Raw genomic sequence first — 24,620 nt, forward strand, 5'->3', positions numbered from 1 at the left:
GTACCATACTGGCTAATAATGTATGTGTATACAACAAGGTTACAATGAAGTTTGTTCTAAGAAGGTTAGTTCTTACACCTTTCAGCTTTCCTAATCTAGCATTTAAAATAAAATCAAAACATTTACCACAACATTTTATTAGTGTGTGAATAACCTCTTTAAGACTGCAATAGACCCTCAAAGATATTAACCTTAGTGTTAAGAACTCACTGGGCAATCTCAAACTGGGGGAAATGTTTTAAATCCCCCAAAAACTGAACACATACGCAGGTCAAATGGTCTATAAAGATTTGATATGATTTGTATGTGCATTTCAAAGATGTGGATATGTGTTGCGAACAACCTCCATTCCCAACATGTTCGTGTCTCTGATTCCACTGTCCATATATCTGTTTGCTATTTTGCTGTTTGTTATTTTGACTTCTATCACAATGATGTGATTGGTCTGTAAACTAATATTTTGCCTGTGGCAGAGAATATATATTATCAATCAGTGAAATAACCAACAATTGTTGGTGCCCTTCATTAAAGCTATAGAGAATCATATTCTATCAAACCTTACTGGAAAAAGAACGGCACCCACCTGTTTCTACCCATTATGGGTAGTGAGGCTGCGGTCACACACGGATGAAAAATACATATGCATCCGCCACTGTCCATTCACCTCATTTAAACTTCTCACATATAAGTTGCTTATGTAAAAACAACTGCTGATGGACATTTGTCATTTCTGTAGCACATCATCCTACAGAAAATCCTTTTGGCTCAATATGTTTTAGATTTTGTGAATCCATCGATCAGGCTACAACACTACAGTTAATGATAATGCTGTCTACTAATAAAATAATGACTTGTTTCAGTTAAATACCATATGTGTAAAGGATTTATATTAGTTTCCGCTATATTCTGTGTAAATCAGCCTTGTGTGTGTATCTCTCTCTCTTATATATATATATATATATTATTGTTAAATATATCTTTGTCAAAACAAACATGACTTTCCCTAAAACCTTGGTAGCATTAAAATCATTTTAAGTCCATTGGTAGGCAATTTATATTTTCCATTAACACAGTCACCATCTTCTAATTGTTTGTCAGTCACCAACTATTGTACATCCCAAGCAAAAGTGTACGTTCACTATAATTTAAGTTGCCATGATGAGCTTTTGTTGAATAGTTGTATTTATTTGTTTTGAATTGTACAAAGGAGTTTATTTTCATTAAAGCCCTGATAGAATTGTGACCCATTTCACTATTCTTGGTTGTAATTGTTTTATGGACCTTACTATCACATTCTGGAATTCACTATTGTAATGATGACAATAACGGTAGAAGATATATAGTTTGTAATAAATGTCATTGCGTTGTATATTTACTGATGGATGGCTACAGCTCTTTGTCTTGAGGTTATGTCATTTAGTCACTGGAGGGCCACATGCAGTAGGTTGACACAGGAATATACTGGAAGTTTGGTATCTGGTAGACAAGATCGTATTGAATCTAAGGTCTAGGACTGAGCTAGAACTATTGTCGGCTAATCATATCTATTCATTGATGCAACCAATAAAAATTCACTCCAACAACCTTTTAATTGTCTTGTGAAAATAGGATTGACTTACCGATTTGTAATGACTTATATTGATTATTCAATATTTAACACTTTTAAGGCCTTAGGTTTGTTTATTTAATGGCTAGGCTCAGATCAGTTCTAGCTATAGAGGAAAATGATGTCTTACTGTGCAGGCCAGTTGTAGTCTGTGAGGAGGAGGAGGTTTAACAGTGCTTTGTTGACCAGCAGTAACACTGACGTAATCTCCTCAGAGATCACTACTAATGGCCAGAGTCCTCTCTCTCTCTGTCTTTATCTCCTGTTGTCCACTCTGATAGAAACAATGTATGGTTGTGTAACATCCTCTTACAGTAAAAGAGAAATGGATGATTGACAAATGAGCTAAAGGCTGTCTTTTAAGTACCATGTTGATATCTGGTAAAGAATTGTCCCAGTAAAACTGAAACTTGAGCTTCCCTGCACAGTATAATTATCCTAATCAGTAACTTGATAAACTAAAGACCGAGGGTATTGTTAGGATGGATGAACACAGACCCAGTTTAATTTACATGGCACAACAGTAAAGTAAATGTCACACTTTCATATTGGGATTTTACCTGCTGTTTCTTGTGAGGTTCAACGCTTGAGTTGATAGGAGTTAGTGTAAGTGTATTCACTTTATAGGAGCTGTATTTTACAAGCCCTGCATGTGTTAGTGGCTAGCCAGTGTTGTAGTGTGTGTACATGTCATGACTTGCCAATAGGGACAGCAAATCACATTATTTTAAACATGATAGACTAGACGTATGTAAGCTGAAAATTATCTCTGCTGCACCGTTACACATATCACAGTTTGTTCAGGGCATGAACCATACTACTACTACACAACACAGTGGAAGCCATGATGTTCTAAGGGCCAGGGACGTTCCATGTCCTCCCTCAGATCAAGATGATGAGAAGAATACTCTTTCAGCAGCAGCTCCATTGATCCTGGCAGTCACCACTTCCCTTCCTTTAGCCTGCCCCGGTCACCACTTCTCTTCCTTTAGCCTGCCCCGGTCACCACTTCCCTTCCTTTAGCCTGTGTATGGCTGGCTGTCCTGGGGAGGAGGAGGCAGACAACCTGAGTAAAGCTGCATCGATCCAAGCCCTCCATCATACAGGAGGCAGGGCCTTACAGGAGGAGACCCTACCCAACCAGGGTTGATGGGCTGGGACTAAGAGGGTGAGTCTCTTCCCCCTCCCCAGTCTCACTACTCTCCATCAGACAGGGCTGCACCTCCCCCATCCCATCATCCCCCAGTCATTATACCGGACCAGAGGGGGACACAAATACAGAGACTAAACAAGTGCCTTGGTGGAGCCAGTGGTGAAGACGAGATCTATGCTGTGTGGAAAATGAGCTGGTCTATCTTTTGACTGGATCCCTTGGTGTTTGTTTATTAGGATGCCCCTTCTTCCTGGGGTCCACACAAAATAGAGAACATGACAACTAACAAAACACTGATACACTGTCAGACAAGGAAAGTCAAACACATTTTAAATACAATGATATGCAAATTATACAAACAATAGTACTAATAAAATATGTGCATTACCTCTGTCTTGTGGTGCTGATGCTGTAGTTGATGTGTTGGCCAGAGTGGATGGTGAGTGAAGAGGCTGGGAGGATTGTGAATGATGCTCTGTTGAAAGGAGGAAGTGTTTTAATTGCCTGTTGAATCGATCACTTCCTTGTCCCTCTGCCTGCCCTGCCCTGCTGATGTTACTCTGCCTCAGTCTGGCCATGGAGTACAACGAGGATGGAGTACAGTGGTTGGGGGAGGAGGATAGAGAGACGTGGATAGAAGACCAGTGGGAGAAATGGTACAGAAGGGCTGCACTTCTAGAGTTAAACCAGGGTTGTATTCATTAGGACAAAACGTAACTAAATGTTTTGCAATGGGAAAGTAAAAACAAGTGTTTTATTTTTGGACTACTTCAAGTGCTTCCATTCAAGTTTCAGTCCGTATTTTCTGTTTGGTGCCTAATTAATGTCTCAGGCAGAGTTATAGACCTTTACCTGTGGTAAAGATACGGTGCATAGTATCATCAGATGGTTATTTTCGAAACAGGGTAACGGCACAACCCAGGATGCCTTATTTGGGGGCTCCTGAGTGGTGCAGTGGTCTAAGACACTCAGTGCAAGATGCGTCACTGTAGAGCCTGTTTTGTTTAACATTAGTAGCTTTGCATAACATACCGATTCATGTATTTGTCTGTAGAATTACAGATAACTGTGCTGCTAGTTTACACAGTCGGTTTTATATTTGTTGTCAAGCTTTTCTGCACAATGCATATGAGAAATGAAGATAAACTATGTTTATGCTGCACAGCTCTTTTTGAACATCAGTATTTATTCTGCGGTGTTTTCATTACATCTCGCAACAGAAAGGTACCTATCTGAATTTGTCCAGTAGAAACTCTCATTTACGTTGCAAACCGTTTTCCGTTTGCACCATAAGAAATGTTGTGCAACAGAATCGGCGTAATGAATACACACCTGGTAAGCAGAGGTGGGTAGTGAAACTCTGACTGGTGTAGTAATTGAAGAACCTCCTAAGCAGGACATGCAGCTGCCTTGTGTTCACCGGATTAGCAAACCAGCACATTTGCCATAAGTCCAGACTGCTTGGCAGTAATGCTCTATGCTAATATACATGGAGGTCATACTAGTCTGTCTGTCTCTCTCTCTTTGCCTGTCTCTTTCTCTGTCTCTCTCTCTTTCTTTGTCTCTCTCTTTCTCTATCTCTTTCTTTCTTTACAACAATTTTAATGTGTTCTAGGGTTTATTAGAGCATTTTGATATCGTCACAGATGGTAGTTCTCCTGGTAGTCCACCTGGTAGTACACCTGGTAGTTCTCCTGGTAGTCCACCTGGTAGTTCTCCTGGTAGTTCTCCTGGTAGTTATCCTGGTAGTCCACCTGGTAGTTATCCTGGTAGTCCACCTGGTAGTACACCTGGTAGTTCTCCTGGTAGTTCTCCTGGTAGTCCACCTGGTAGTTCTCCTGGTAGTCCACCTGGTAGTTATCCTGGTAGTACACCTGGTAGTTCTCCTGGTAGTCCACCTGGTAGTTATCCTGGTAGTACACCTGGTTGTTCTCCTGGTAGTCCACCTGGTAGTTCTCCTGGTAGTTCTACTGGTAGTCCACCTGGTAGTCCACCTGGTAGTTATCCTGGTAGTACACCTGGTTGTTCTCCTGGTAGTACACCTGGTAGTTCTCCTGGTAGTACACCTGGTAGTCCACCTGGTTGTCCCACCTGGTAGTTCTCCTGGTAGTCCACCCAGCATGTAGACAGACTAGAAGTATAATCTGGCGGTAGTATGACTGCCATTATAAAATGAAAGTATGACTAATCTGCAGACAGACACGCCTGTGATTACCCTTTGATTGATGTGTGTGACGTGTTGTGTGTTCTCCCCTCGCATTGATTTGTGACACAATGTGTGTGTGTGTCCAGGCTGACTCATGACATCAGCCTGGAGCAGTTTGAAGACGAGGATCTCTCCCAGGCCACAGAGATCACTGACGAGGCTGGAGCAAGCCTCAACTATGACAACCTTGACTCACAAGTAAGATAAACTACATGTACACACACCAGACCTGGGTTCAAATACTGTTTCAAGTTGTCAATTGGGCTGGGTTTGCAGTTTTGCGACTTATATTGGTCTATTATGCCAGGCAAGCTCAATCAAACACAGATCAAGTGTTTGCAAATGTTTTAAATAATAGTTTAGTTCTGGTACACGCAGCCTCAAGCTCCTCTGCACCTGCTTCCCTCCATTAACTCCCCTGTCCTCCATTCTACCACAATGCACTCTGTTTGACTTGACTCTGCTGCAGTCTACTTTTCATAATATGAACATTCGTTATAGAGCGTTGAGATAAATGTTGCTCCCATCGTGTGATTTTATTTTGTGACTGTGAGAATGAGAGTAGCTGCAGCGATAGAAGAAACAGAGCAAAGTCCAGAGTAGGCCAAAGTCACTTATCAGATGAATGATTGCAGCCGGGGATAGTCCTGATACACATGTAGTCCAGAGCTAAGTCAATCTAACATATGACACGTCATTACAGCCTGGCCTTCAGCCTTTTAGCCATGCAGAGATTCTACAACACTAGCTGCTAGGGAGAACTGTCATTTTAATATCAGTCAAATGGAGTCTTCAGACCAGGCATTCGCTTAGGGGAGGTTGTAGGAGTTTTAGGATGGCATTGATGTAGCCTCAGTTAGGTTTGTGTACATCTTAATATTGTGTGGTTAATAAAATTATTCAGAATTATCATTAGATTTGACATCAGTGTAAAGACAGTCAGGGTGTTACACAGTGCTGTTGTATTCCTCACAGAACAAAACAATAGCCCAGCCCTGCCTGTGTTTGTTTTCAGGGAGGTTTATCCTGCTACAGTATGATTGGATTAGAATAACATTAAAGTGAGCATGAGAGAGAAAGAGCCACAGACTCTGCTGATGTCATTGCCGAGCCCCGATTGGCTGGCTCCGTCTCTGCTCTCTCCCCCTCCCTCTGCTCTCCTCCTCACTGAATCATTCTCTCTCTCTCTCTCTGCTGCAACACTGCTGCTGTCTGGATCTTCCCAGGACCATGTGACGTGGCCAGCCAGTAGGGAGGCGGGGAAGACAGACGGGCGGGTTTAGGGAATTGCAGGCAGAGATGATCCACTTGGAGCTGATCGATGCTGAGGAGGATATCCAAGAGGAACTGGAGCACTGGGGCCTGATCCATGGTTTCCAAGACGACAACAGGCTCAACCAGGATGAGAGAAGGGACATTGTTTTAACGCCTGTCAGACAGAAACAGCCTAATGTCATAGAATCAGAATCTGCGGAACATCGGGTCACTATGGATACGTACAGGCCCAAGAGACCAACCACCCTAGCACTGTTTCCACAGCCTCAGCCTCCCAGGACTCAGGTGGGGGCTGTTTATTTCTACCCTGTGAGGACACGGATCATCAGATCATCCGTTTGGTTAAAATAATGTTGGATTAGATACCGAATATGTTAAGATGTGTATCCAAACAGTAGAGGGCAGATCATAGATCAAATGATGTCTGTTTGAACGATGAGATTGGACAGGATAGGATCTGTATAGAGGAATTGTAGAAGCTGGTAGCGTGCGAGCATCAATATACAGTAGAGATTCTGCTCATTTTCTCCTCTGTGATTCCAGATCATCTGTTTGATTTAAATCCTTCATGGGAGATCAGATAGAATGGGATCTGTATCGAAGGCAGTTCCCCAGGCACCGACATACAGACCTGTCATGTAAATGTCTGCATTGTAACTTAATGTCCTTGAATGAAAAGGATGATCAGTTCTCATATCATAATGCTGGAACTCTTGTGGTTCTCAATCAAGGCGTTGTTACAGTAGAGGGAACGTTCAATCATGTGATACTGAAAGGGCTTTTTCGCCCTCCATTTGACGGAGCCAGGGTTTACCACTGTGTATGTAGCAAACGCTCCTGTCCTTGGTCTTTGCTCTCTGAAAATAGAACTGTCCTTCTGTGAGTCTGTCAGCTTCCCTGTCAGCTGAATGGCAACAAACAGGGAAGTAAGGGTGTGCTCACCAGTGATAACGATAGAAAAGGACAGGTCAGAGTCCGTCAGTGTCAGTCCAAGGATAGGGCCGTTTACAATAGTTCTATGTAGAAGGGGTAAAGGAATGATGATCAGCTTTCATCCCTTGCATCTTGTTGATCTGTTGAAGATCTTTGATCTTCCCCTCAGAATGCACCTCTTGCCAGAGTGCTGTCCTGTAGGCTACCAGTTATAAACCAGTATAAACCAGAAACCAGTTATAATCAGTTATCACCAGTTGTTAAAATGGTAAAGAAAAAGTCCAGAAAATATAGTTCACAAGGACATCCATGATGAGCACAATGTCTTTCTGAGTATGTGTTGAAATTCACAGAAGATCAGGAAAGAGCAGGATAAGGTAGTATGACCAGATGTAGGATAATAACCTGCTCCAGTATTTACTGTCAGGTTCCTTCAGATAACCTAACATCACTTCCACGTCTGGGGAGGATGGAGAGAGGCCGTGTGTGTGTGTGTGTGTGTGTGTGTGTGTGTGTGTGTGTGTGTGTGTGTGTGTGTGTGTGTGTGTGTGTGTGTGTGTGTGTGTGTGTGTGTGTGTGTGTGTGTGTGTGTGTGTGTGTGTGTGTGTGTGTGTGTGTGTGTGTCAGAACTGGGTTCAAATAGCACTTGAAATCCTTAAAATACTTCAGCTGTGCTTGTTTACCCTTGCCTGGTTTAATGGACCAATAGCATAGTCCCAAAACATGAAACACCGCTCCTCTGGCACTCTAGGCAGGCTAAAGCAAATGCTAAACATATTTGAAAGATTTCAAATTGTATTTGAACCCATGGCAACATGGTCCATGAGGAAGATAGAGGGATGCCTGTGTGGATGCTGTTCCTCAAGCAGTGTAATCCTTAATTCTGTCCCTGTCAGTCCTGGTCACGTCTCTGTGTGTGGCACGTCCTGAACTCTACTCCTGAGCCCTGCTGCTGCTGGTGAGTCGTGATCTCACCCTGTGTTGGGGTTAGGAGGAGGATTAGGATTAGGTTTACCATGTTTTAAATCTCACTCTTACTCTGTCAGAGTGATAGCCTGGTATAGACAGAGACACTTCATTAAGGAGCTAATCTCAAGAACTGTGGAATAGACAGTGAAAGCTTGATTCAGACTGCCTGCTCTGGTCCCAGATATGTTTCTGCTGTAGCAAGGCTGCACTTAGCCTGGTCCCAGATCTGTTATCTGAATGTTGGTACTGCCTATTTTCAGATCCCCCTCCAGATTAAGTGTCTATATGCCACACCCAGTCAGGTTTATAATGTGTTCAAGTACATTGGAGGATTTAGCGTTTGTTTAGACTAGAGAGAGGGACTCCCAGCCAATATGTCACCCAGTCCCTAGAGAGAGGGCTGCTATCAGACTCTTATTATGCTAAATACTGCACAAATTAAACACCTCCCCTTCCCACATTTTGGGCTATAAATTGTGCCTTTCTGTTTTATTCTGATGCTAAAATATCTATTCTATTCTACTGAGGCATTGACTTTATGTTCGTATTCTTATCTGTTATTATTTCTTATTGATTTCACATTGTCCAGAAGGAACCTGCAAATAGGCATTTTGTTGGACGTTGCGTACCAGGTGTATCCCGTACATACGACTAATTCAACTTGAAACTATAGAGATTCCACTCTTAACTGTGCCAGGTGATTTGTTCAAGATCTCAAAAGACCTTTATCTCTCAGAGGAAATATGTCTAGGTTGTAGCGTGGGCTAACCTGTCGGTGCCATGACTCAGATTACACAGTGGATGGTTATCAGCTGCTGGGGTTGCTGTGGGCAGGAGGAAGGAGGGCGAAGTCTTCCAGGGGTGGTTTGTAAAGCTAGGCTCAAATCATGAGTAACCTTACCGGAGACGTGAAGACTTGTTAGCTACCAGAGGGCCCACACAGTAAGTATTGAGTTTGATACCCGGTGGATATCATAAACTCCAAAATGACTCTCCTTTATTTCATAAATATAACCAATTCTTCACGATGAACATTTCAACATCAAACTGTTCTATCAGCACACACACACACCAAAGAAACCCATACACACTCTCTCTTTCCTCCGGTTCTGGGGCAGGGTAACCATGGTAACCGTGCCAGTGCCCGTCAGCAGCAGCTGCATTACCACAGTGAGTCAGCACCATCACTGTGAATGGTCTCTATGACAGACAGTGAGCTGTGTTAGTGTAGGAGCCTTGACTTCCTCCTCTTCACTGGTTCATTCCTGATTCATCTTCCTGGCAGACGGATCTGATTGTGGTGGCGTGTGTGATGTCATCAGGGCTTGGTTAGTCTCGCCAGAGCCATATATTTAGATAGGTTTAGATTTAGGTGGATCTGGTTCTTCATTTGGCTGCAGGAAGCTGTAACTGGGGTTAGGGCTGGGTATATGTGATTGGAAACTGAGACAGTCATTGATCGCAGTGCTGCTTGGCTTAAATAGCTGTGGGCTGGGTGGGACTGGGCTGGATGGGGCTGGGGGGGCTGGGGGAGGCTGGCTCTCTGGTAATAATACAAAACAAAACAACACTCAGGCGTTCTAACAACCACTCCTTTTGTGTGTGTGTGTGTGCACTGTACACATTCCCCTTGCTAACGTGCAGAACGGAGATGCTACCTCTGGTAAACCGAGGGATGTGGGTGTGTGTCTTTTTGTCATGAACAGCCGGTGCGCAATGTCTAATATTAAAGAAGTCTTGAGGTATTGCTCGCCTGAGGTAGAGTACCTTATGATAAGCTGTCGACGACACTATCTACCAAGAGAGTTCTCATCTATATTATTAGTAGCCGTCTATTTACCACCACAAAGCGAAGCTGGCATTAAGACCGCTCTCAACCAACTCTATAAAGCCATAAGCAAAGAAGAAAATGCCAACCCAGAAGCGGCGCACCTAGTGGCCGGGGACTTTAATGCAGGCAAACTTAAATCAGTGCAACCTGCGGGAAAAAAATCTGAGACCACATTTACTCCACACACAGAGATGTATACAAAGCTCTCCCCCACCCTCCATTTGGCAAATCTAACTACAATTCTATCACTGGATTATGTCCCGGGATTCATCCAATGGCATTGAGGAATATACCACCTCAGTCATCGGATTCATCAATAAGTGCATCGATAACTTCGTCCCCACAGTGACTGTACGTACATATCCCAACCAGAAGCCATGGATTACAGGCAACCTCCGCATCGAGCTAAAGGCTAGAGCTGACGCTTTCAAGGAGCGGGAGACTAATCCGGATGCTTATAAGAAATCCTGCTATGCCCTCAGACGAACCATCAAACAAGCAAAGCATCAATACAGGATTAAGATTGAATCCTACTACACTGGCTCTGACACTCATCGGATGTGGCAGGGCTTGAAAACTATTATGGACTACAAAGGGAAACCCAGACGAGATGCCCAGTGACGCAAGCCTACCAGACAAGCTAAATGCCTTTTATGCTCACTTCGAGGCAAGCAACACTGAAGCATGCACGAGAGCACCAGCTGTTCTGGATGACTGTGTGATAACGCTCTCGGTAGCCGTTGTGAACAAAACCTTTAAACAGGTCAACATTCACAAAGCTGCGGGGCCAGAGGGATTACCAGGACGTGTACTCAAAGCATGCGCGGACCAACTGTCAAGTGTCTTCACTGACATTTTCAACCTCTCCCTGACGAGTCTGTAATACCGACATGTTTCAAGCAGACCACCATATTTCCCTGTGCCCAAAGAAGCAAAGGTAACCTGCCTAAATGATTACCGCCCCGTGGCACTCACATCGGTAGCCATGAAGTGCTTTGAAAGGCTGGTCATGGCTCACATCAACAGCATCCTCCCGCACTCCACACCCCCCCCTTCTCACCTGGACAAAAGCTCTAGCTAAGTGAGAATGCTGTTAAGCCACTACAGCTCAGCGTTCAACACCAAAGTGCCATGAAGCTCATCAATCTGCTAAGGACTCTGAGACTAAACACCTCCTTTTGCAACTGGATCCTGGACTTCCTGACGGGCCGCCCCCAGGTGGTAAGAGTAGGCAACAACACGTCTGTCACGCTGATCCTTAACACTGGGGCCCCTCAGGGGTGTGTACTTAGTCTCCTCCTGATTCCCTGTTCACCCACGACTGCGTGGCCAAACACAACTCCAACACCATCATTAAGTTTGCTGACTACACAACAGTGGTAGGCCTGATCACTGACAATGATGAGATGGCCTGTAGGGAGGACGTCAGAAACTGGCAGTGTGGTACCAGGACAACACCCTCTGCCTCAATGTGATCAAGACAAAGGAGCTGATCGTGGACTACAGGAAAAGACGGGCCGAACAGGCCCCCATTAACATCGACGGGGCTGTAGTGGAGCGGGTCGAGAGTTTCAAGTTCCTTGGTGTCCACATCACCAATGAACTATCATGGTCCAAACATACCAACACAGTCGTGAAGAGGGCACGACAAAACCTTTTCTCCCTCAGGAGACTGAGAAGATTTTGCATGGGCCCCCAGATCTTCAAAAGGTTCTACAGCTGCACCATCGAGAACATCCTGACCGGTTGCATCATTGCATGGTATGGCAACTGCTCAGCATCTGACCATAAGGCGCTACAGAGGGTAGTGCGAACAGCCCAGTACATCACTGGGGCCAAGCTTCCCGCCATCCAGGACCTATATAATAGGCGGTGTCAGAGGAAAGCTCATAAAATTGTCTGAGACTCGAGTCACCCAAGTCATAGACTGTTTTCTCTGCTACCACATGGCAAGCGGTATCAGTGCGCCAAGCCTAGGACCAAAAGGCTCCTCGACAGCTTCTACCCCCAAACCATTACACTGCTGAACAACTCATAAAAATCATCACCGGACAATTTACATTCACCCCCCCTCCCTCCCTCTTGTACACTGCTGCTACTCGCTGTTTGTTTGTTACCTATGCATATTCACTTTGCCACCCACCTACATGTACAGATTCCCTCAACTGGCCTGTACCCCCGCACACTGACTCGGTACTGGTGACCCCTGTATATAGCCTTGTTATTCTTATTGTTACTTTTTATTATAACTTTTTTTTTTTGCCTACTTGGTAAATATTTTCTTCTTCTTGAAGTGCACTGTTGGTTAAGGGCTTGTAAGTGAGAATTTCACGGTAAAGTCTGTACTTGTTATATTCGGCGCATGTGGAAAATCAAGTTTGATTTGATGTAATGTTTATCACATTAAAATGTATCTCTCTCCCCCTTCTCTCTTTCTCTCCCTCTTCTCTCTCTCCCCCCTTCTCTCCCCTTCTCCCCCCTTCTCTCCCCCTTCTCCCCCCTTCTCTCTCCCTCTCTCCCCGCCTTCTCTCTCCCTCTCTCTCTCTCTCTGTCTGTAATATCATTGTAGGACAAGGACACTATTAACAACAATTCGTTTGGAAAGAAGGACACGTGGAAGGAGAATGTATCAAACACAAACTCCTCCTCCCCCCACATCACAGGTGAGAATGGGATATCCATCGGTTTAAAGCATAAACATGTACTGGTAGACAGTACCTGTTTTTAGAATAATACCAACATCAACTTTAAACAAAGCAACAAATTGATGATTTTGCAGAAGTGAAAGTATTAAGGAAATTAATACTTTGATGAAATTTGTCTAGACATGTTTTATTTCATGTCAATGAGCACAGAGTAATTGCACGGCAGTATTTCATTATACTCTAATCCGCTCATTCCTTCATAAAATGACTGGGCCTAGACCATGACTTGAACACTCATCACAGTCATAATCCTTAAAATGTGCAAGATATAGAACATGTAAGCCCATCGGCTTCTCAATATTCCCATATTTCTGTATGACAGATTCGAAACCCACCAATGGCTCTCATTATGAAACTCTATACAGTATGCAGAATGGATCTTATTATTACTGTAGCCCTTAATTATCCTTCACTGTAAAGTTTGGTGACTAATGAATAATCTTTTGTTTGTGTTGTTGTTGTTGCGTGCCTCGTTTGTGTTAAAGGGGATCCCACTAATGAGCAGGTGAATGACGAGGCTGTCCAGCAGCACAGCGGTGACGGCTCTGTGGCCAAACCACCACCAAACAGAGGGAAAGAGCAGGCAGTCAAGGCACACAACAAGGACTACTCCACGTTCATCTCACACGGAGTTACAGAAACACGAGGCCGACAGCGAGACGCCAAACAGCGGAATAAGAAGCCCTCTGCTGCTCCACACAACCAGGTTACAGCAGCAAAACCCAAAGCAGGCAGCATGAGAGACACGGCTGTGGAGGGGGATAAGAATAGGGATGGTAGCAGGGGGCGAGGAGGAGGACCCGGGCGAGGTCAGGTTCGGGGGTGCTGCCAGGAGGAGGAGCGCCAGCCAGAGGCCACCGTGGAGATCTACCTGACCCCGGTACACCAGAAGAACCCTGACACTGACTGTGACACTGACCGTCCCTTCCTGTCTCAGAGCAGCGAGGGCAATCGCATGTCTATCAGCTCCGATGCAGAGGGGCCCCCAGCATACACAAACACCACCCTCCCTGACCGAACAAACCCCTCCATCAGCGAGGAAGACGAGGTCTACCTGCACCCCTCTGCACCTCCTCCACGCTCCTCCTCCTCGTGCCTTAGGCCATCCGTCAGTGAGGGAGGGGACCGGGACAGGGGGATGTGGGACAGGGGCTCTAAGTCTAGATCTAAGGGGGGGTCGGGGGCTCTGCGAACTGCACACACTCAGAGCTCCGAGGCTGATGGTCTGTCTTATGACTCTGTCAAGTACACCCTAGTGGTGGACGAGCACGCCCAGCTAGAACTGGTGAGCTTGAAGCAGTGCTACCAGAGCTACAGTGAGGACAGCGACACAGAGACGGTGTATGAGTCAGCCAACGAGGAGGACTATGAGGTGGATCACAGTGAGCTGAAAAGAGAAAGGAGAAAGTCATCACGCCTGTCCAGGGCTTCTTCATCCTCTGAGGCAGGTGTTGGCGGGGGACCTCGAACACGCAAGTTCCTCAATGTGTTTGTGAACGGACGTTTACACTCCTCCGGTGAGTTCTGTGACCGGCTGCTGCCATCCTTTTTTAACATTTTATTTTTAAACCTTTATTGAACCAGGAAGTCTCTTGGGATGAATAACCTTTTTTCGAAGGATACCTGGCTTAAGGTTATGCTGTTTCTCAGTTGTATTGCAATTTCATTGAAACCATATTTGTGAAGGAAGAGTGCTAAGATTACCACTTACCACACAGGAACTACAAAGGTTAAAGAATGACCAGATTCAACATGATTCAAAGACCAAAGTCACTCCTGTATCAAGATGTTTGGACACTACTAATGTGATAGTGCCGTGAAGCTCCTCTACTGCCTTGTATCCTCCAGGTGCAGAGTCCTTTGGCCTGTTCTCCTGTGTGTTAGACGGGGTAGAGCAAGAGCAGAGCCACAGAGCTGTGTTCAGGTGAGACATTGTTTGGGGTTACTCTATACAATAACCTTCATGAATAAGCCATTATACAGTGCATTCTGGAAAGTATTCAGACCCCTTGACTTTTTCCACATTTAGTTGCGTTACATTTTATTCTAAAATTGATTAAATTGTTTTTTCCCCCTTGTCAATCTACACACAATACCCCATAATGACAAAGCAAAAACAGGTTTCAAACATTTTTACAAATGTTAAAAATATAAAAATGTAAAAATTCATATCATATTTACATATACTATCGTTCAAAAGTTTGGGGTCACTTAGAAATGTCCTTGTTTTTCATGAAAACATACACGAAATGAGTTGCAAAATGAATAGGAAATATAGTCAAGACGTTGACAAGGTTATAAATAATGATTTTTAATTGAAATAATAATTGTGTCCTTCAAACTTTGCTTTCATCAAAGAATCCTCCATGTGCAGTAATTACAGCCTTCCAGACCTTTGGTATTGTAGTTGTCAATTTGTTGAGGTAATCTGAAGAGATTTCACCTCCCGCTTCCTGAAGCACCTCCCACAAGTTGAATTGGCTTGGGCTTGATGGGCACTTCTTATGAACCATACGGTACCATACGGTCAAGCTGCTCCCACAAGTTGAATTGGCTTGGGCTTGATGGGCACTTCTTACGTACCATACGGTCAAGCTGCTCCCACAAGTTGAATTGGCTTGGGCTTGATGGGCACTTCTTATGAACCATACAGTCAAGCTGCTCCCACAAGTTGAATTGGCTTGGGCTTGATGGGCACTTCTTACGAACCATACGGTCAAGCTGCTCCCACAAGTTGAATTGGCTTGGGCTTGATGGGCACTTCTTACGAACCATACGGTCAAGCTGCTCCCACAAGTTGAATTGGCTTGGGCTTGATGGGCACTTCTTACGTACCATACGGTCAAGCTGCTCCCACAAGTTGAATTGGCTTGGGCTTGATGGGCACTTCTTACGAACCATACGGGCAAGCAGCTCCCAAAAGTTGAATTGGCTTGGGCTTGATGGGCACTTCTTACGAACCATACGGTCAAGCTGCTCCCACAAGTTGAATTGGCTTGGGCTTGATGGGCACTTCTTACGTACCATACGGTCAAGCTGCTCCCACAAGTTGAATTGGCTTGGGCTTGATGGGCACTTCTTACGAACCATACGGTCAAGCTGCTCCCACAAGTTGAATTGGCTTGGGCTTGATGGGCACTTCTTACGTACCATACGGTCAAGCTGCTCCCACAAGTTGAATTGGCTTGGGCTTGATGGGCACTTCTTATGAACCATACGGTCAAGCTGCTCCCACAAGTTGAATTGGCTTGGGCTTGATGGGCACTTCTTACGTACCATACGGTCAAGCTGCTCCCACAACAACTCAATAGGGTTGAGATCCGGTGACTGTGCTGGCCACTCCATTATAGACAGAATACCAGCAGACTGCTTCTTCCCTAAATAGTTATTGCAGAGTTTCGAGCTGTGCTTTGGGTCATTGTCCTGTAGTAGGAGGAAATTGGCTCCAATTAAGCGCCATCCACAGGGTATGGCATGGCGTTGCAAAATGGAGTGATAGCTTTCCTTCTTCAAGATCCATTTTACCCTGTACAAATCTCCCACTTTACCACCACCAAGCACCCCCAGACCATCACATTGCCTCCACCATGCTGACAGATGGCGTCAAGCACTCCTCCAGCATCTTTTAATTTTTCTGTGTCTCACGAATGTTCTTCTTTGTGATCTGAAACCTCAAACTTTTATTCATCTGTCCATAACACTTTTTTCCAATCTTCCTCTGTCCATTGTCTGTGTTATTTTGTCCATCTTAATCTTTATTGGCCAGTCTGAGATATGGCTTTTTCTATGCAACTCTGCCTAGAAGGCCAGCATCCCAGAGTCGCCTCTTCACTGCTGACGTTGAGACTGGTGTTTTGCGGGTACTATTTAATGAAGCTACCAGTTGAGGACTTGTGAGGCGTCTGTTTCTCAAACTAGAAACTCTAATGTACTTGTCCTCTTCTCAGTTGTGCACCGGGGCCTCCCACTTCTCTTTCTATTCTGGTTAGTGCCAGTTTGCGCTGTTCTCTGAAGGAAGTAGTACACAGCGTTGTACGAGATATTCAGTTTCTTGGCAATTTCTCGCATGGAATAGCCTTCATTTCTAAGAACAAGAATAGATTGACGAGTTTCAGAAAAAAAGTTATTTGTTTCTGTCCATTTTGAGTCTGTAATCGAAACCACAAATGCTGATGCTCCAGATACTCAACTAGTCTGAAGAAGGACAGTTTTATTGCTTCTTTAATCAGGACAACAGTTTTCAGCTGTGCTAACATAATTACAAAGGGGTTTTATAACGATCAATTAGCCTTTTAACATGCTAAACTTGGATGAGCTAACACAACATGCCATTGGAACACAGGAGTGATGGTTGCTGATTATGGCCTCTGTAAACGTGTGTAGATATTCCATAAAAAATCAGCCGTTTCCAGCTACAATAGTAATTTACAACATTAACAATGTCTACATTGTATTTCTGATCAGTTTGATGTTATTTTAATGGACAACATTTTTAGCTTTTCTTTCAAAAACGAGGCCATTTATAAGTGACCCCAAACTTTTGAACGGTAGTGTAAGTATTCAGACCCTTTACTAAGTACTTTGTTGCAGCACCTTTGGCAGCGATTACAGCCTTGAGTCTTTTATTTGGGGAGTTTCATTCCATTCTTCTTTGCAGATCCTCTCAAGCTATTTTCTGCTCTCTCCAGAAATGTTTGATCAGGTTCAAGGCCGGGCATTGAGACTTGTCCTGAAGCCACTCCTGCGTTGTCTTGGCTGTGTGCTTAGGGTCGTTATCCTGTTGGAAGGTGAACCTTTGCCCCAGTCTGAGGTCCTGAGCACTCTAGAGCAGGTTTTCATCAAGGATCTCTCTGTACTTTGCTCCATTCATCTTTCCCTCAAACCTGACCAATCTCCCAGTCCCTGCCACTGAAAAACATCCCCACAGCATGATGCTGCCACCAACGTGCTTCACCGTAGGGATGGTGCCAGGTTTCTTCCAGGCGTGAAGCTTGGCATTCAATCTTGGTTTCATCAGTCCAGAGAATCTTCTTTCTCGTGCTCTGAGAGTTCTTTAGGTGCATTTTGGCCAACTCCAAGCGAGCTGTCAATTGCCTTTTACTGAGGAGTGGCTACCGTCTGGCCACTCTACCATAAAGGCCTGATTGGGGGAGTGCTGCAGAGATGGTTGTCCTTCTGGAAGATTCTCCCATCTCCACAGAGGAACTCTGGAGCTCTGCCATAGTGACCATCGGGTTCTTGGTCACTTTCCTGACCAAGGCCCTTCTCCCCCGATTGCTCAGCTCTAGGAAAAGTCTTGGTGGTTCCAAACTTCTTCCATGTAAGGACGATGGAGGCCACTGTGTTCTTGGGGACCTTCAATGCTGCAGAATTTTGTGCCTTGATACAGTCCAGTCACGGAGCTCTACGGACAATTCCTTCGACCTCATTGCTTGGTTTTTGCTCTGACATGCACTGTCAACTTTGGGACCTTATATAGACAGGTGTGTGCCTTTCCAAATCATGTCCAATCATTTTAATTTACCACATGTGGACTCCATTCAAGTTTTAGAACATGATGATCAATGGAAACAGGATGCTTCTTTGCTCAAATCATAGCAAAGGGTATGAATACTTATGCAAATAAATTATTTTTTATTTTATTTCTAAAAACCTGTTTTCACTTTGGCATTATGGGGAATTGTGTGTAGATTGATGAGGAACATGTTTTCTTAAATGCATTTTAGAATAAGGTTGTAACGTAACAACATGTGAGGGGAAAGGAAGGGGTCTGAATACTTTCCAAATGCTCTGTACATGGGTTCTACATATATATGAATGCAGAAAGCAATCTTACACAGGGTCCTCCTTCAGGAGCTGACAAACACATTAAAGATTCATTACATGGATAAACATCAAACACAACATCATAGTGGTCTCACATTTAGCTAGTGTCCTCATGTAATCACTACCTCGTTAGCAAGATATTCCATGCTCGTAGTGTTTCATTTGCATCCACTATGGAGTGGTTTTCCTTCCCACTGTGCTCCAGCTTGCTCTTTGGGTGTAGGCTGGGTTACTGTAAAGAACTTTGTGACAACTGGTAAAAACCACTTTCTAAATACATTTGATTGATTTATTGATTAACCGTGCTGTCTGTGTGATTGACAGGTTTGTCCCTCGCCATGACGATGAGCTGGAGCTAGAGGTGGATGACCCCCTACTGATGGAGGCTCAGGCTGATGACCTGTGGTGTAAGGCCTACAACATGAGGACTGGGGCCAGCGGCATCTTCCCTGCCTACTACGCTGCCAAGGTCACACAGAAACAAAGCAAAGGTATCAAATATGGTTTATTTCATCTATTATACAGGCTCTGAACATAGCAAAGGTAATGCCATCGATACACTTTGGGCATCAATGTTTGGTTATAGGATCAGTAAGGGCATTCTAAGAAATGCCTGAAATAAATTAGCCTGGGTGCCAGTCTGTTCATGCTCTCTTGCCAACTCCTTGCCACTCACTGTCATGCCAAACATGTTTGCCAGTTGGAGTTGGCGTTTTGGCACAAGAGCACGAACAGGATAAGATCTTTAAATAGTATTACTTGGCTTTGAATGAACCTCTACTGTATACTGTGCTGATTAAATTAAATCTGTGTGGACCACCATTGAATGTTATTGAACTTTGTCTTTGCCCTTGTCTTACCCAAATAATTCAGCTTTTCACTGCTGTTAATATCAGTATGTAATGCTCCTAACGGTAAATCAAACCGTTCTCTCCTCTTATATCAATTAGATGACAAAGATGACTGGGTTGACAGATTCCGTGTGAAGTTCCTAGGCTCTGTTAACGTACCGTACCACAAAGGCAACGATGTGCTTTGTGCTGCTATGCAAAAGGTAGAGTATTAGCCCCCCCCCACCCCCCCCCCCCCCCAGTGGTGAGCTGGAGTTTCTAATCTAAACCCTCCTTTCACAGTCCTTATTTGGAATAATACAGGAGGAATGTGATCTGGAAGCTAAGTGTATTTACAGCCAAGTCAACACCGTATTTCAATCTGACTATGTTGGACCTGTTTCCGTCAACAGATTGCCACCAACCGGCGGATGACCATGCAGCCTCCCTCTACATGTGTTCTGGAGATCAACATGAAGGGGGTGAAGATCATAGTCCAAGATGAATGCAGGACCTCGGAAAGAGTATGTCTTCTCTTAAACCCTAAAATGACTTTATTCCATGACTGCTAACAACAATGTGTGTTCACAATGCTTCACTGTTATTAGTTTATGCATCAGTGTTCAAGACCCATGTTTCATTTGGATTTGCTAGATATTTATTTATTTAACCTTTATTTAACTAGGCAAGAGAGTTAAGAACAAATTCTTAGCAGCAGTCTGTTAGCAGGGTGGACACTACCATTCTGTTAGCAGGGTAGACACTACCATTCTGTTAGCAGGGTAGACACTACCATTCTGTTAGCAGGGTGGACACTACCATTCTGTTAGCAGGGTGGACACTACCATTCTGTTAGCAGGGTGGACACTACCATTCTGTTAGCAGGGTAGACACTACCATTCTGTTAGCAGGGTGGACACTACCATTCTGTTAGCAGGGTGGACACTACCATTCTGTTAGCAGGGAGGACACTACCATTCTGTTAGCAGGGTGGGACACTGCCAGTCTGTTAGCAGGGTGGACACTGTCAGTCTTTTGTGGAAGCAGCAGTCTGTTAGCAGGGTGGACACTGCCAGTCTGTTAGCAGGGTGGGACACTGCCAGTCTGTTAGCAGGGTGGACACTGCCAGTCTGTTAGCAGGGTGGACACTGTCAGTCTTTTGTGGAAGCAGCAGTCTGTTAGCAGGGTGGACACTGTCAGTCTGTTAGCAGGGTGGGCACTGACAGTCTTTAGTGGAAGCAGCAGTCTGTTAGTAGGGTGGACACTGACAGTCTTTAGTGGAAGCAGCAGTCTGTTAGCAGGGTGGACACTGCCAGTCTTTAGTGGAAGCAGCAGTCTGTTAGTAGGGTGGACACTGCCAGTCTGTTAGCAGGGTGGACACTGCCAGTCTTTAGTGGAAGCAGCAATCTGTTAGCAGGGTGGACACTGCCAATCTTTAGTGGAAGCAGCAGTCTGTTAGCAGGGTGGACACTGCCAATCTTTAGTGGAAGCAGCAGTTTGTTAGTAGGGTGGACACTGCCAGTCTTTAGTAGAAGCAGCAGTCTGTTAGTAGGGTGGACACTGCCAGTCTGTTAGCAGGGTGGACACTGCCAGTCTTTAGTGGAAGCAGCAGTTTGTTAGTAGGGTGGACACTGCCAGTCTGTTAGCAGGGTGGACACTGCCAGTCTTTAGTAGAAGCAGCAGTCTGTTAGTGGGGTGGACACTGCCAGTCTTTAGTAGAAGCAGCAGTCTGTTAGCAGGGTGGACACTGCCAGTCTGTTAGCAGGGTGGACACTGCCAGTCTGTTAGCAGGGTGGACACTGCCAGTCTTTAGTGGAAGCAGCAGTCTGTTAGTGGGGTGGACACTGCCAGTCTTTAGTAGAAGCAGCAGTATGTTAGCAGGGTGGACACTGCCAGTCTTTAGTAGAAGCAGCAGTCTGTTAGCAGGGTGGACACTGCCAGTCTTTAGTGGAAGCAGCAGTCTGTTAGCAGGGTGGACACTGCCAGTCTGTTAGCGGGGTGGACACTGCCAGTCTTTAGTGGAAGCAGCAGTCTATTAGTAGGGTGGACACTGCCAGTCTTTAGTGGAAGCAGCAGTCTGTTAGTAGGGTGGACACTGCCAGTCTTTAGTGGAAGCAGCAGTCTGTTAGCAGGGTGGACACTGCCAGTCTGTTAGCAGGGTGGACACTGCCAGTCTTTAGTAGAAGCAGCAGTCTGTTAGCAGGGTGGACACTGCCAGTCTGTTAGCGGGGTGGACACTGCCAGTCTTTAGTGGAAGCAGCAGTCTGTTAGTAGGGTGGACACTGCCAGTCTGTTAGCAGGGTGGACACTGCCAGTCTTTAGTGGAAGCAGCAGTCTGTTAGTGGGGTGGACACTGCCAGTCTTTAGTAGAAGCAGCAGTCTGTTAGCAGGGTGGACACTGCCAGTCTTTAGTGGAAGCAGCAGTCTGTTAGTGGGGTGGACACTGCCAGTCTTTAGTAGAAGCAGCAGTCTGTTAGCAGGGTGGACACTGCCAATCCTTAGTGGAAGCAGCAGTCTGTTAGTGGGGTGGACACTGCCAGTCTTCAGTAGAAGGAGCAGTCTGTTAGCAGGGTGGACACTGCCCTCGTGAGGATGTTTGGGATACTGTGGTAGCCATTTACATAACCACACTCTTGCATAAAGACCACTCAGTTTTAAGACTTTTTAATCCTCTTCACTCGAGGTGCACCGGCAGTGTGCCCTATTGGACTGGTTTAATGTATGAACAAGCTCTCAGACACAGACCATAGAGTCTCAGCCTAATATTAGGTTGTGTTTTTACTGGTATGGCCTGCGTGTCAGTCTGTTTCTGATGATTGAATTGCCATGTCAAACATGCGCAGAAACAGATGGGCTTCCATGCTAGTATGATGCATTCACTCAGGCCCATAGCCACTGTGCCCATAAAAATAGAATGAGTAGGCTACATTCTATGAGTACTTGTTCTAATTCTAGAACTGTACCGTCTCTGACATCACACGCTAGTGCAGGAACTGACCGTAACTATCTCTAATCTCTATGTATATTTTCACAGGGGGATAAGTGCTTTCACTTTTTTCAGCTTAAGAACATCTCCTTTTGCGGCTGTCACCCAAAACATAACAAGTGAGTAAATTAACTATCATGACACATGCTAAACTAAGGAAGTAATTCAACTTCAAGCTTTTCGAATACTGTATGAAAGCAGATTCATTGCATAAAGTGTTTAAAAAGCTGTAACTCAAGGATACAAAGACTAGCAATTGAGAGTTGCTTCTCAACTCTAGACACTGTATCTGGAGCATATTGCATCGTGTCTCTCCCATCCAGGTATTTTGGATTCATCACTAAACATCCTGATCATCAGCGGTTTGCTTGTCATGTATTCATGTCAGATGACTCCATGATGCCGCTCGCTGAGTCTGTTGGGTAATCTCTCGTCCTTTCTCTCTGCCACCCCTTCTTACTATCCACATATGCTAATGAACATGTGCATCACACTGTTTATATAACACATTTTTCTATTAACAAATGACTACTGACTATTTGTACCTAACTCCTCTTTGTTGTTCCTATACATATAGGAAAGCCTTCCAACTGTACTACAAGGAAACTGTGGGCTACTCCTGCCCAACAGAGGATATCTTCATTGAATAGCGTTCTCTCAATAGTATATTTCTCCAATATTGTGTTATGATGAAACAACTTGCATGGTGGATTTTAAACTGCATTGAATGATAACGCTTTGGCCGACTCCGAAAATAAATCTTTACAATATGCCAGTAAATAACCATTTAGTAATACTGATCTGCAACACAGTCTACTTGGTGCAGCTTTCTACTCACTGCCATGTTTCTACAGAACAAACATGTCTCCAGAAATACCCAAGCTAAAGCATTTACCGGTCCCATCCAAAAGAGCCTACATGTATCTTCCTCACAAAGGTTGTTGGCCAAAAGTACAGTACTGTTAACTGTAAAGTGTGCAGACAAATGTGAGAACGGGTACTACAGTGCAGAGAAACCAACAAGTAGTTACAGATCACACTCCATATCAAGATAGAATATGTTTATGTGGCTTTATGAGCTATTCCAAATGATATGAGATCACTATCAAGTCACCTGGAAACCTTGTCTCTGTACGGAGGAAGACAGTGACAGTGATTTCAATCTGTCTACGTGTCCCTGGACTGTTTTTAGTGTCACACTGTTTGATTTCAGATTCAGTTTGTATAAATGTTGGAAAGTTTATTTATGGATTAATAGTCCATCACATCATAACAGGCTTTAAATTAAATGCAGTCCGTCAGTGCATTCTCACCAATTAACTATGTGAAAATGAACTCTGACTAGGGCTTGTCATCTATCTGCCAATACCAAAAAGGTGAATTAACTCTTATTTTTTTACTGTATTGAAAGGAATGTAATTTAAATTAAGAAATATAAAATAGTAGTCTGTTATTGAATAATCTATGTATATTGGTGGGTAAGCAGGTGTAAGTTAAGGATGGTATCCTAACAACATTGTTTCCTACCTAATTCAATCACGCTCTATGTGTGGAATTCTATCCCGGGTGACCCTTGAAAATGACAATCTACAGACAAAAAAGCCCTATGTATTAATATTTCCTCCTACTGTAACTTAGAAACAATGTTTGGCCAAAATTGTATGGTGGAATTACTGAATAAGGAAAATATTTCAACAAGTATGATCTTGGCATCACTGTGGTCTTACCACTTTAAAAGTCATCCAGAAGGCACTTTTTCTAAAAAATCAAAACCACAAGTAGTGCCTATTTTCTAATTATTGTGATTACTGTTTACAGTATGTATTTCCTTTTTATTTGAGATGGTTCTGGCACTGTGGGACAGATGTATTACCTGTACAATAGAAATATGCTGTTTGTAAATGAAATGTCCTACAGTAGGTTTGATCAAACCCAGTGTGTATTGCATGATATCAATGTCAAACAAAACAATGTAGAGAAAGACTCAGGAGGTCAATTCTTGTCATTAAATCTGAAGGTGTTTACATCTTCTCTGAAACTCAGTCGGGGTCTCAATTACTGTTGAAAGTTAGACTAGTAGAATACAAAAGGTGCCGTTTTGAATTTTGGTTGTGCATTAGCAGTTTTCCTCTTGTTATGTCAGTCACTCAATTAGCTCATGTCAGCTAAAAATATGTTGATTGGTAAATAATAATCTAGCGACCAACTATCTAAATTTGTAGTAATCATGGTCGGATTACCGACCAGGGTGCCCCCATTGATTTTCTTAGTCACAGTCACTCGGATATCATATTAAAAAC

General features: G+C 44.2%; 1 protein-coding gene across 1 annotated transcript; it reads left to right on the top strand.

The window, feature by feature from the left end:
* The first annotated feature begins 6,163 nt into the window (after positions 1-6,163).
* Positions 6,164-24,362, top strand: LOC124033315 (C-Jun-amino-terminal kinase-interacting protein 1-like). The gene is made up of 10 exons (XM_046345310.1): positions 6,164-6,525; positions 12,543-12,636; positions 13,164-14,195; positions 14,527-14,602; positions 18,829-18,995; positions 19,455-19,558; positions 19,748-19,858; positions 22,369-22,439; positions 22,644-22,742; positions 22,898-24,362. Exons 1-10 carry the CDS (start codon positions 6,265-6,267, stop codon positions 22,968-22,970), a joined length of 2,088 nt encoding a protein of 695 aa, XP_046201266.1. The 5' UTR covers positions 6,164-6,264; the 3' UTR covers positions 22,971-24,362.
* Positions 24,363-24,620: the final 258 nt, after the last annotated feature.

This window comes from Oncorhynchus gorbuscha, linkage group LG01, assembly GCF_021184085.1.
Source record: "Oncorhynchus gorbuscha isolate QuinsamMale2020 ecotype Even-year linkage group LG01, OgorEven_v1.0, whole genome shotgun sequence".
Taxonomy (NCBI): domain Eukaryota; kingdom Metazoa; phylum Chordata; class Actinopteri; order Salmoniformes; family Salmonidae; genus Oncorhynchus; species Oncorhynchus gorbuscha.